This window comes from Thalassophryne amazonica, chromosome 23 (genome assembly GCF_902500255.1).
Source record: "Thalassophryne amazonica chromosome 23, fThaAma1.1, whole genome shotgun sequence".
Lineage (NCBI taxonomy): Eukaryota > Metazoa > Chordata > Actinopteri > Batrachoidiformes > Batrachoididae > Thalassophryne > Thalassophryne amazonica.
The window spans coordinates 20,192,681-20,206,241 of record NC_047125.1 but is presented as its reverse complement, the minus strand read 5'-3'; the positions used below and the strand labels follow the sequence as shown (position 1 = coordinate 20,206,241).

Below are 13,561 nucleotides of genomic sequence, written 5' to 3'. Positions count from 1 at the left end.
AGTGTAAAAATGAAACATTATAGGAATAAACCCTGGAAGAAATGCAGGACCTGGTGTGTGTGTGTGTGTGTGTGTGTGTGTGTGTGTGTGTGTGTGTGTGTGTGTGTGTGTGTGTGTGTGTGTGTGTGTGTGTGTGTGTGTGTGTGTGTGTGTGTGTGTGTCATCATTGTACAGACACACATGCAAATGATAAATTACCTTTTTCTCTTCATTAATTACACAAGCATCAAGTTAAAGTGTGAAATGATTGGACTGTCTGTCTCTGGTTTTACATTGACACGAGGCTCTTTGTCCTGTCTGACAGTTTGAATATTTTGTTAGATTAACTGTATTTAATTTTACTATCATTTGTATTCCAACAGTTAGTGAAAGGGTCCAAATAACTGTTGGAGCCTGCGACATTTGCCTTCCTGTTTTCACTGCTGCTCTCTGCCAGCACAGACAGCTTCATTCAAAACATTTGGCTGGTCTTTGCGTTTGTGGCACATTGTACTGTTAACTCGTTTTCAGTACTACGCCAGAAACAAGTGTGTCTGCTGTGGACCTGGCAACATTCTCCCGAAACACTATAGCTGGTTTTAACTGATTAAACGTTGTCTGTCTCTTCAAGCAAAATAAAGTATTTATGCCCCTTTCTTTCCCTTTTGATACTCTGTGTGCTTCTTATCCTGTGTGCTGCTACACAGTGCTGCTGGAACCTCAATTTTCCTGAGGGAATCTTCCCAAGGGATTAATAAAGTTCTGTCTGCACAACATGAAGTACGCTGAAGTACACGTGGGAAACAAAACACGGGATACTCTGTGGAAAGTGCAAAGAAATGTACATATCAAAGTAGGTGGTAACGAGTTAAATGCACCAAGGTTGAACGGTTGACAGGGTAAATACCCCCCCTAGCTGTGGCCTTGCATTAAGCTCCAATGCTGAATCATTTGGACATGTGTTGAAAGAGTGAGAGAGAGAAAGAAGTGTCTGCTTCAGCTGCATTCATATACAAGCTTTCCATCTGGGTTATTTAAGTATTATAAACATAATAGGTAAACAATCAGATAGTAACAATTTAGTGTTCTGATTTAGTTAATTTCTGTGCAGGAGCTGTGCTTATCTCACTGACTGACGAGCACAGCGTTAACTAATCCAGTCTCCACTGACCATCCAGCAGGTGGCAGACGCGTTTATGAGATATTGCACAGGCAAAACATTTACTTTATCCATTGACCTTTTGGATCAATGTCAACCAGATTTGAAGGATTTTAAGGAATTGAGATTGTATGTATTGTAGGCTTTGACTAACATTGTGACAGAGTTTTAGGGAAAAATAAATCATGTAAATGTTTAAACAAATCAGTCTAAAAATGTGTGTACCAGGATGGTCCTGATGGTTAACAATGTAGTTTTTTTAAAGTGAAAATTGTTTAATATTTTACTAACTGTGCCAGTGAGCTAACAAATAGATATGGAAGAAAATGTCCTTTTTACTGAGTGGCCAAATAGTAACATTTTGGACAGTCAGGTGTTGTGTGGGCCGCTGAAGAGGAGGTACTGCTGGCCCACCACCACCAGAGGGCGCCCTGCTTGGAGTGCGGGCTCCAAGCACGAGAGGGCGCCAGACCCAGAAGAAGTGACAGCTGTCACTCATCGCACCAGCTGTCACTCATCTACACCACTATATAAGCCGGACTGCAACTCCTGCCTCCCCGCCGAGAAATCGACTACCGAAGAGGTAATTTCTCTGCTGACTCATATCGTTGAGTGATAACCTGAACTTCTTTTGCAGCCGTTATCCTGTGGTGTTCGTCCTTATCTGTGGGATTGGCGTTTGGTGTGACAGCGACGGCTTCGCCTCACACCCCAAACCAGATAAGTGGATTAAACAGGAGCTGCACAAGTGTGTGATTGGAGGTGGAGGTGCTCCCTCCTAACTGTGTGCAGACTGTGGATTACTGAGTGTGCGGACTCACACTCATTCATCTTGTCTTTGCTTTCTGCCAGCAGTACCAGGGTCGACAGCCGAAGACAGAGGCCACCTGGGGACTCGGGACTTGGCGGCTCCGGTGTTCTTCAGACCGTTGGTGGTGGAAGCTGTGTGGGACGCGGCTTCTCTCTCGTCGGGGGTCTTCTATCTTCGAGCCTGCCCACACGTCACCTGGTGTTAATTGACTTTACAAATTTTGTGTATTTAGTTGTGTGTTATCACAACATTAAATTGTTACTTTTTGGCTTATTCATTGTCCGTTCATTTGCGCCCCCTGTTGTGGGTCCGTGCTACGACACCTTCCCAACAGTCAGGTGTACACATAGACATGTGAACTGTTGTATCACATTGTTTTAAAAATAAATGTTGAGGTGGGCATATTAAAAAGTTAGTAATTTTGATGTTTGCATCTTCAAATACTGCAAGGTATGTATGAAGATGATCAAAGCCAACAAATGATTGTTTTTTTTTTTTAGTCACTCAGTTTGATATGAATTCAATATTTTAGGTGGATTCTATGTCCGGGATGACTTCTCAGCCCAGCATGGGAGCCATCGTGGCCTGCACCAAAGGGACCAAATTAGACACCGGTGAGTGATCAACATTTCTGTTGAGTTGAACAGTTGCGTCAAGAAAAGTGTGTTTCTGAACCATCACATGATGTCACAGTGGACTTCTTGTGTATTTCTCAGCATTCGTAATGAGACACGTGTAGGATTAGCATTCATATTCAGAAGTGATCTGAGTGTCTTTCTGAGAGCCACTTTACATGTGACGATCAATCAACAAATCAATAAATGTCAGCCCACATCACTGATTATGGCCCTAAGTCAGAAAGACAGACGCATTCTGCTCGCTGACAACATGCACAGCTGATTATGAGAGGAAGATGGAAAATGTGAGAGATGTCAGCCCAACAACTGTTCAATAATTACTGATGGTTTGTTGCTCATTAAGCGAGAAATGTGAGTGATCATTAGGAGTGGGAAGTGATGCATGAGTAAATGTTGCCAGATGTCCGAGTCCGGTCTGCCGCACATCGCTGGATCCAACACGTAATGGTATTGTCCTGGATGACAACCATCCAGGCAGGCAACTGGTCCATCCTCACCTTTCAAAGGTAACCGCCAATCTGCTGTAGGCAGGTGAGCGGGGGGGCCATTCTGTTGACCTTCTTTGTTCTCCAGAGCCCTCAACACTGAGGCATCTTCATACTTGGAGAAAAAAGTACAGAAAATTGTTCCACAAGATATTTACAGGCATGTGGAATGAGTGTTTTCTGAGATAATTTATCATATGATTATTTTAAAGAAGGCAAGTTGTCAGAATTATGAGACACTGGAGAACGCAGTCTGTAAAAGTGACTGAAACAGTGCATTTAAGCTTTTATGTTACCCAACACCCACATCTGAAAGCTATGAGTCTATCCACTATGAGCTAAGAGAAAAACACCAGCATTCTTCATATGCTGTTGTGCACTAACGTACACCCAAAAAGAACAAGTGAAGTCTGGGAGCATGCACTGGTGTTGCTCATCATTGCATTCACAGTATGACTGAACCACCTTGGGCCCTGGATTGCAGCCATGCAGGCAGACAATTGGACCATCTCCATCTCTCTAAAGTAGACATCTGTCTTCCGCGGCCAGGTCAAAGGTTAGGCACCCTGTTGGCTTTCTCCAGCCACTGGAGGTCGTCAACACGTAGGCACCTAATGTACTGGATAATGCTAAAATGGGAAATGGACTTTTTCCATTGATATATCACCCCAATAGAGCCCTTCGCTCTCAGACTGCAGGCTTACTTGTAGTTCCTAGGGTTTGTAAGAGTAGAATGGGAGGTAGAGCCTTCAGCTTTCAGGCTCCTCTCCTGTGGAACCAGCTCCCAATTCAGATCAGGGAGACAGACACCCTCTCTTCTTTTAAGATTAGGCTTAAAACTTTCCTTTTTGCTAAAGCTTATAGTTAGGGCTGGATCAGGTGACCCTGAACCATCCCTTAGTTATGCTGCTATAGACGTAGACCGCTGGGGGTTTCCCATGACGCACTGTTTCTTTCTCTTTTTGCTCTGTATGCACCACTCTGCATTTAATCATTAGTGATCGATCTCTGCTCCCCTCCACAGCATGTCTTTTTCCTGGTTCTCTCCCTCAGCCCCAACCAGTCCCAGCAGAAGACTGCCCCTCCCTGAGCCTGGTTCTGCTGGAGGTTTCTTCCTGTTAAAAGGGAGTTTTTCCTTCCCACTGTCGCCAAGTGCTTGCTCACAGGGGGTCGTTTTGACCGTTGGGGTTTTACATAATTATTGTATGGCCTTGCCTTACAATATAAGGCGCCTTGGGGCAACTGTTTGTTGTGATTTGGCGCTATATAAAAAAAAAAAAAAATGATTGAATTGATATCGGAAGCTCAAAGTGCTTGACAGTAAGGTCTCACATTCACCCATTCACCCACACACTCTCACACCAATGTCAGGATGCTGCTGTGCAAGGCGCTCACTACATATCGAGAGCAATTGGGGATTAAGGACCTTGTTTAAGGGCCCTTAGTTATTTTTCTGACCAGAGGGGGGATTTGAACTGAGCATCCTCTGGTCTCAAACCCACTGCTTAACCACTAGACCATCACCTGCCGCTAATACCTTGTAGCAAACGTTCCCATGCAATGCAAGTGTCATCTTGACCTTAGTCTTCCTAAGTAACTGTATTGGACAGTGGTTGTACGTTAGAATCCAAGTCACACAACAATACGCCCTGACAGGAAGCATCAGTACTTGAACCTTTGTTTTCCTGTACAGTTATTGGCATCCCCAAACACCTGTGTCCAGACACTTCATAACTCCAAAGGTTCTTCCAAGGTGTCTTTGGATCTCCAAGGCTCAGGATCCAGAGACATGAATGTATTGTCCTTGATTTTTGAATTTACAAGCTGTCTAACATGAAAATAAGACCTTCATCAGTGAACTGGATGCAACCCATATACATAACAGCTGATTTTGTTTTGTTTTTTTCTTTTTGATTTTTTTTAAAATCAGCCATTCCTCCTATTTTTGGTAACCAATTTCAATTTATTTTCATTTATATAGCACCAAATCACAACAGAGTTGCCTCTAAGCGCTTCACACAGGTAAGGTCTAACCTTACCAACCCCCAGAGCAACAGTGGTAAGGAAAAACTCCCTCTGAGGAAGAAACCTCAAGCAGAGTAGACCCAAAGGGGTGACCCTCTGCCTGGGCCATGCTACAAACATAAATTACAGAACAATTCACGGACGAATATACAAGAAATGCTATTGGCGCACAGGACAGGAGGATCGCCAACACGAATACAGCTCCCATCTCTGGATGGAGCTGCACCTTAAACAGAGAAAAAACAGAATCAGGCATCAGAAAGACAAAAAATACTGTATAATTTGAACAGCATTAAACAACAAGGAAAAACAGAGAAATACTAAGGTGATCGCCGGCCACTAGCCCTAAACTTCACTAAAAGACCCAGAATTTAGGTAAAGTTGAGGCCGCAGCCCACTCCAATTACTAATAAATGAATTAAAAGAGTAAAAAGCTTAAAACAAAACTGTACCAGTATGCTAGCCATATGAAAGGGAAAATAAGTGCGTCTTAAGTCTGGACTTGAAACTCTCCACAGAATCTGACTGTTTTATTGATGCAGGGAGATCATTCCACAGAACAGGGGCATGATAAGAAAGCTCTGTGACCCGCAAACGTCTTATTCACCTTAGGGACACAAAGTAGTCCTGCACCATGAGAACGTAAAGCCCGGGCCGGTACGTAAGGTTTAATTAGGTCAGCTAGGTAGGGAGGTGCCAGTACATGAATAATTTTGTAGGTTAGTAGCAGAACCTTAAAATCTGATCTCACTGGGACAGGAAGCTAGTGAAGGGATGCCAAAATGGGTGTAATGTGGTTGAATTTTCTGCTTTGTGTCAAAAGTCTGGCTGCTGCATTTTGAACCAATTGGAGAGCCCTAATGCTAGACTGCGGTAAACCAGAAAATAGAACATTGCAGTATTCCAATCTAGAAGAGATAAATGCATGGATCAGGGTCTCAGCATCAGCCATAGACAGGATGGGATGAATCTTCGCCTTATTTCACAGGTGGAAGAAAGCAGTCCTAGTAATATTTCTAATGTGGAGGCCAAAGGACAATGAAGGATCAAAAATTACCCCAAGGTTCCTCACTTTGTCAGTGTGATGTATGACACACGAGCCGAGGCTGAGCATTAACTGGTCAAATTGATGCCGATGTCTCACTGGACCAAGAACCATCATTTCAGTCTTATCAGAGTTTAAAAGTAGGAAGTTTCTAGACATCCAGCTTGTCACTGCTGCAAGGCAATCTTCTAAGGATTTTATGTGAACGAGATTACCAGCAGTTGTTGGCATGTATAACTGATTATCATCTGCATAGCAGTGAAAGGTAATCCCAAAACGCCGCAATATGTGCCCAAGGGGTTGCTATATAAAGGGAGAAAAGCAGGGGGCCTAAGACAGACCCCTGTGCAACCCCAAATTTCATGTCACTGTGGTTAGAGGTTGTGTTACTGTACAAAACACAGTGAGAACGACTGGTCAAGTATGACGTCAGCCATGCAAGGCCACTCCCAGTAATCCCAAAATGATTTTCTGGCCTATCAAGTAGAATATGATCTGTACTACAGCACTGAGATCTAACAGCAACAGAACCGTAGTGGTGTCCGAATCCATTGTAAGCAGAAGATCATTAACCACTTTAGTGAGATCCGTCTCTGTGGAATGATAGTTTCTAAAAGCAGACTGCAGTGTCTCAAAGAGATTATTCTCAGTAAGATAGTCTGTGAGCTGCTGTGACACCACTTTTTCCAGAATTTTAGAGAAAAATGATAGATTTGATATCGGCCGATAGTTTGTCAATACACTAGGGTCAAGATTAGGTTTCTTAAGTAATGATTTAATCACTGCAGATTTGAAACATTTAGGAACAGATCCAGAAGTTGAAGAAAGATTAATCAATTCCAGCACAGTCGGCCCAAGAGTGGGCCACAGGTCCTTAAACAGTTTTGTTGGTATAGTATCAAATAAACAGGTTGTGCTTTTTGTTGACATTGCGAGTTTTGTCAGCATGCCTAGTGAGATACTGTCAAATTCTGTAAATCTAGGTAATACCTCAGTAGTGGTGCCAACCTCAATAGCAGTGTGTAGTGGCTGGGTTAAGGCATGCTGGGATATGTTCAACCTAATGTTATCTATTTTCTTCCCAAAGTAATCCAGGAAATCTTGTGCTGTAAAAGGAGAGCGAACTGCAGGTGGTTGTCCATGCATAAGTGTTGCCACCGTGTCGAACAAGAACTTTGAGTTATGCTTGTTTTTGTTGATCAAATCAGAGTAGTAAGTCCGCTTTGTAGCCAGTAATGCATGCTTATAGTGTAAGATAGCATCACGCCACGCAAGGTGAAATACTTCTAATTTTGAACGACGCCATTTCCGTTCTAGACCTCTTGCTTTATGCTTGAGGTCACGCAGATAATCATTGAACCAAGGTGACTGATTTGGGGGAGCGCGGTTTTAACACAGGTGGTGCAATTATGTCGAGTGTAGTTTTGAGCACTAAGTTTAAACTATCCACAAGTCTGTCTACTGACTGGGTATTTGTCAAATGTGAAGCTAAGACATGAGGCAGTTTAGCTTCGAGTTCGGTCTTAGTTGAGGAGTTGATGCACCGCTGTAATGATATATAAGGTTGTTGTTCCACTAAACACGGCGGCGAAACTGTAAACTTAATAAGTGAGTGATCAGACGCCACTGATGTAAGAGGCACGATGTCAATATTCGTGACAGCAATACCATGTGCGAGAACCAGATCCAGGGTATTTCCACTAATGTGCGTCGAATCCCGAATGCATTGCCGAAATCCTAATGCATCCACAATTTCCATAAATGATTTGCAGAGGGGATCAGAAAGCTTATTTATATGAATGTTAAAGTCACCAATGATCAGAATGTTATCTACGCTAGTTGACAAGTTAGAGATGAACGCACCAAATTCATCTAAGAATTCAGAATATGGGCCGGGGGGCCTATATACAGTGACAACGTAATACGACTGATTTTTATTCTTCTGACCTTGGCAATGTGTAATATCTTGAGCAGAGCGGAGAATCAGATGCTCAAACGAGTGATATTTGTAACCCCCAACAGCTAATAAGCTAAACCTAGAACCAGTGTTCTGAATGCCGTCTGGCTCCTCGGGCATCAGCTGCAGAGTGTAAGATGCAGCACAGTGGAGAAATGAATGAATATAAAACATTCTGGATTGGGGGAAACTGACTCAGCACTAACCAGGTCTGATGGCTCATTTTCATGAGCCAGTTAATTTGTTTGCATAATAATCCGATTAATAATCTTTTGTCTGCTGTTCTGCACTATAATGTTATTGACTCTCTGTTCCTACATACCTGCTAAATACTTCAAAGGAAATATTCTCTCGCCTGTGTGATTCTTGTCCATGTTGTTTCCCACCCAACAGAATGCCATCTACTCATCAATTACTGTTAGCAAACTGTGAATAATAAATTCACCCGAGAATCAACAGGGTTTTTCTTCCTGAAACATTTGTCAAAGACTAAAAGGCACAAAAATCTTGAGTATACCGTTGATACTTCTGCAGCTCATAGTTGGCATTCTCGACCACAGTGCTGGGAACCACTGCACGTTTTAATGTGGACCATGCCAATGTGTCCTCTTCAGCTTCTTTCCATAAGCAGACATATTATGCTGTGTGTGCTACTAAACCCAACTTTTTTCACACCCATGAATGACATTTCATGAACATATACAGAACTGTATAGCTGCATTGGAAAAATAGAAATCTCACTGTCCATTGTTCAGGATACTGCATCTGGTTTGCACCAACAGAAAATAGTTTTGTGTCCCATTATATACACTCTACAAAAATATAAATGCAACACTTTTGGTTTTGCTCCCATTTTGTATGAGATGAACTCAAAGATCTAAAACTTTTTCCACATACACAATATCACCATTTCCCTTAAATATTGTTCACAAACCAGTCTAAATCTGTGATAGTGAACACTTCTCCTTTGCTGAGATAATCCATCCCACCTCACAGGTGTGCCATATCAAGATGCTGATTAGACACCATGATTAGTGCACAGGTGTGCCTTAGACTGTCCACAATAAAAGGCCACTCTGAAAGGTACAGTTTTGTTTTATTGGGGGGGGGGATACCAGTCAGTATCTGGTGTGACCACCATTTGCCTCATGCAGTGCAACACATCTCCTTCGCATATAGTTGATCAGGTTGTCAATTGTGGCCTGTGGAATGTTGGTCCACTCCTCTTCAATGGCTGTGCGAAGTTGCTGGATATTGGCAGGAACTGGTACACGCTGTCATATACGCCGGTCCAGAACATCCCAAACATGCTCAATGGGTGACATGTCCGGTGAGTATGCCGGTCATGCAAGAACTGGGACATTTTCAGCTTCCAAGAATTGTGTAGAGATCCTTGCAACATGGGGCCATGCATTATCCTGCTGCAACATGAGGTGATGTTCTTGGATGTATGGCACAACAATGGGCCTCAGGATCTCGTCACGGTATCTCTGTGCATTCAAAATGCCATCAATAAAATGCACCTGTGTTCTTCGTCCATAACAGACGCCTGCCCATACCATAACCCCACCGCCACCATGGGCCACTCGATCCACAACATTGACATCAGAAAACCGCTCACCCACACGACGTCACACACGCTGTCTGCCATCTGCCCTGAACAGCGTGAACCGGGATTCATCCGTGAAGAGAACACCTCTCCAACGTGCCAAACGCCAGCGAATGTGAGCATTTGCCCACTCAAGTCGGTTACAACGACAAACTGGAGTCAGGTCGAGACCCCGATGAGGACAACGGGCATGCAGATGAGCTTCCCTGAGACGGTTTCTGACAGTTTGTTCAGAAATTCTTTGGTTAGGGCACACCTGTGCACTAATCATGGTGTCTAATCAGCATCTTGATATGGCACACCTGTGAGGTGGGATGGATTATCTCAGCAAAGGAGAAGTGCTCACTATCACAGATTTAGACTGGTTTTTGAACAATATTTGAGGGAAATGGTGATATTGTGTATGTGGAAAAAGTTTTAGATCTTTGAGTTCATCTCATACAAAATGGGAGCAAAACCAAATGTGTTGCGTTTATATTTTTGTTGAGTGTATGAAAGCTGAATCAGCCTGAATGGGGGGGGGAAGACAAAATTCAAGTTGCGTTCGGGAGAGACAGACATTTGGACAGCCGTGTACGAATGCCATACGAATATCCAGAATGTGTGTCGAAGCTGCCTCGAATGATTTGCACACATTTGGAGTGCAACAGCTCCCAAACGTAGTACGACTAACCAGAGTGCAGGTTAAATGCGGCCAGAACACGCAACATGAAGTGATAAAAGCAAAAAAGAAAATAAAAGAAAAAGGAAAAAAAGGAACACAGCACAAAACCTCACAACGCTGGTAAAATGCAGCAGGAATATGCAGAAAGCACCTCCAGTGCTGTACGTGCCACCTGAGGTCTGGGTGGAAGGCAAGCTAAGGAAGGGACGTGGCAGAGCAAGTGCTATTGCATTTCCATGGTGTTTGAATATTACGACGAACGGCAGTCGAAATGCAGTCAGACTGCTGTATGACTGCATTTCGACTGCCGTTCGTCCTTTCCTAATTTTGAATGCATCTCGACATTGGTGTGCATGTGTTGTACATTTGTGCCGGCTGCGTGAATGTGCTTGACTGTATGGAATGCACTCAGAACGCTGTATGAGGATTTTTGAGTGCGCCTTGACTCTGGCCAAATGAAGGTTGAGTATCCATTCAGGTGGCATTCAGCCTTGAGTGTGATGGGAGGCATGATTGTGATATTTGGTCGGGATTCGACGTGGCTGAACATTTTGAACTGCCCCTGGAACGCTCTCCGAATGCTTCAAATTGCATTTTCATACCGTACAAATATTACGATTGCAGTCAGACTGCAGTTCGGCCACTGTTTCATATGTTTTCCAACATGAGTGTTGGGTACATGTGCTCTGACCCCACAGATGTCTGCACTTTGAATTTGCCTGAATGTGGGTTGAATCTTTATTTGTGCGGCATTTATGCTAAGTGTGACAGGGTGACCATTATACTTTGTAGAATGTCCAGTTAAGCGTTAGCCAGGTGTGAATGCATTACTGTGGAAAAGCAGATAACTGTGCAAGCCTGTGCGCTGTTATTTCGAAATGGTGTGTCGAAGGGCTCGTCACACTCCAACAAACACCATGAAGACTGCACTGCTCCCTGAACATTATGATCAATGCAGTGGCGACGTGGTCAACATGGAATAATGTGCCTTTTTTAAGTTCATCCTTTGTCTTGATCATGTCCCTGCAATATTCTCACAGTGTCTTACCATGTTGCCCCTAATTTCTTATCACACGCTTGATCACACATGGACCATGTATAATATGTTATTATGAACAATCACATTGCACTCTGCATGTATTACATTCTCTGTGTGTCCATCTTGTCCTTATAAATACCTCGACTGCAGTGCATGTTTTGTAGCGTGCGCATGTTGGTTCAACAACAAATTGAACTCAGAGACACACCTCTCCTGCCAGATATGCCTGTCAATGTTAAACACACACTTAAATATGCTCTGGGTGTGACTGTACATGCCTATGAATGCTTCAGTGTGAACATCTGTTTGTGCAAGGAGATAGGGAAGATGTTTTTTTGCTGTTTCAGCACCATGGACAGTGACCATCACATATCACAATCCCTACTAGGTTTAATTACATGAATACATAAATGCAGTCATTACTACATTGTTAATATGTTATTACAGTTTACTAATTGACAATATCCTTGTTGCATTTTTTTTTTAACATGTCCTTTATTCAACCATGTCCTTTACATTCCTCGATACAATGCCACATCTTTATCTGCTTCTACTGTGTTCCTACAACAACAACACTGCACAGGTTCTGACTGCATACACCCCATTTTTGTGCACATAGTGGAACTGTAGCTGAGTGTAATGGCTTGTTTCTTTATCATACGTGAATAAATGTGTGCTACAAGAAGTACATGTGTTCAGTAACACCTGAAGTGCCACATCTATGAACATATTGTGTTGCCACCATGAGGCAAGTTCTTATGCATCGGCTTTGCCTTCTCTGTGGACATTTGGTTCACATTGTTCTGAGCCACGTGTGCACCAACAGCAGCAGAGGGATCATTGCAGCTTTAGGATGCAGTCACGTCAAGTGATAGTGTATCAATTTGTGCGCACATAGTTCTCAGGAGGAAATAAAAGAGACAGGTGAGGTTGTTACTGAAGAGCAAGAAGGTTTTGAGTCTGTCAGATTATTTGTAGAATTTAAATGTGTTTTGCTCCACACTGAGAGAACGACACAGAAGTCTTCCACACACATGCGTGTGCACAGACACGCACACTGAGACTCTATAGTGATGCCAGCGTGGTTGCATGCATTATGCATACTTGTGCAGACCAACTCCTCTCTCCTAGAATTCCCTTCCTGCCGTCACCTTGCACTTATGTTCCTTCTATTTCCTTCTGCCCGTCTCACTACTTTTGTAATCAAGTGGTGCGCTGCCTCGGATTCTGGCGCACCTTCCTGACCTCAGTCTGTCGACACCTCCCCTCTCTCCCTCGTCTGTTACAAAGTCATAATCAGTGCTTGGCGGCGCACTGTGCCTTCTCTATGTCGCCCTCCTTCCCCGCTCCTCGTTTTTTTCCATCAACCCTCCTTTGACAGTGTCGCTCCATCCTCCTTCTCCTCCTCTTCCCTCCCTCCAACTCACTGACAAGGCAATTAATAGAACTTTCCATGCCTATTTCACTCCCTCGCTCTCTCCTTGTCTCTTTACTCTTTGCCTTGCAGCGTTTTCATCTTCTGTCTTCGGCTTCTTTGTTGCGAAGAAACTGGGAAAGTGGCACTCTGCCGGTTAATTCATTCATCTTTAAGCTGCCGCTTTATTTATTCAAGACGTCTGCACAATGTGCACAGACACTGCATTTTAAAAGACATGCATATGCACGTGCGCAGTTGACTGATGACTCACATTAAAACGGCCCTCGTGTTTATGTGGCACGGCGTTTGCTGCCTTTTCTCATGCATCATCCATGTCTTTAACTGACGAGAAGTTTTGCAACGCAGGCGAAGACGTGCAGAAATATTTGTGCAGTGACGGTACACAGCGAGACAAATATTTTGCATCTTCTTCACATCACTCATCTTCTCCCTTTTTTCATCTGGCGGTATTCAATTTTCTCGGCACAGCTTCCACAAGCCTCCTCTGTCATTTGTCTTCATCTCTGTGTCTCCGTTAACTGTCATCATCTCTTCGTTTGTGTGCACAGCCGTTGCCGTCTGCTCCTACAGACTTGTGCTCACATTCTCAATGCAAATATCTGTGTGTATGTTTGTCTTGGCGTGTTCAGGCTGTGTGCACGCGCCTGTCTGTGTGTCTTTGTGTCACATTAGTGAGCCTGTGATGCTAATGAGTCGTATATTGATGCTGTTT

At 43.5% G+C, this 13,561-nt stretch overlaps 1 protein-coding gene across 3 annotated transcripts in view; it reads left to right on the top strand.

Moving 5' to 3' along the window:
* pcxb (pyruvate carboxylase b) overlaps positions 1-13,561 on the top strand; it is a 501,867-nt gene that overhangs the window by 448,000 nt on the left and 40,306 nt on the right. For all 3 annotated transcript variants that reach the window (XM_034164611.1, XM_034164610.1, XM_034164612.1), the window contains one exon: positions 2,482-2,563. In XM_034164611.1, the coding sequence (XP_034020502.1) occupies positions 2,482-2,563 (82 nt within the window). The remainder of the gene's footprint in view (positions 1-2,481; positions 2,564-13,561) is intronic.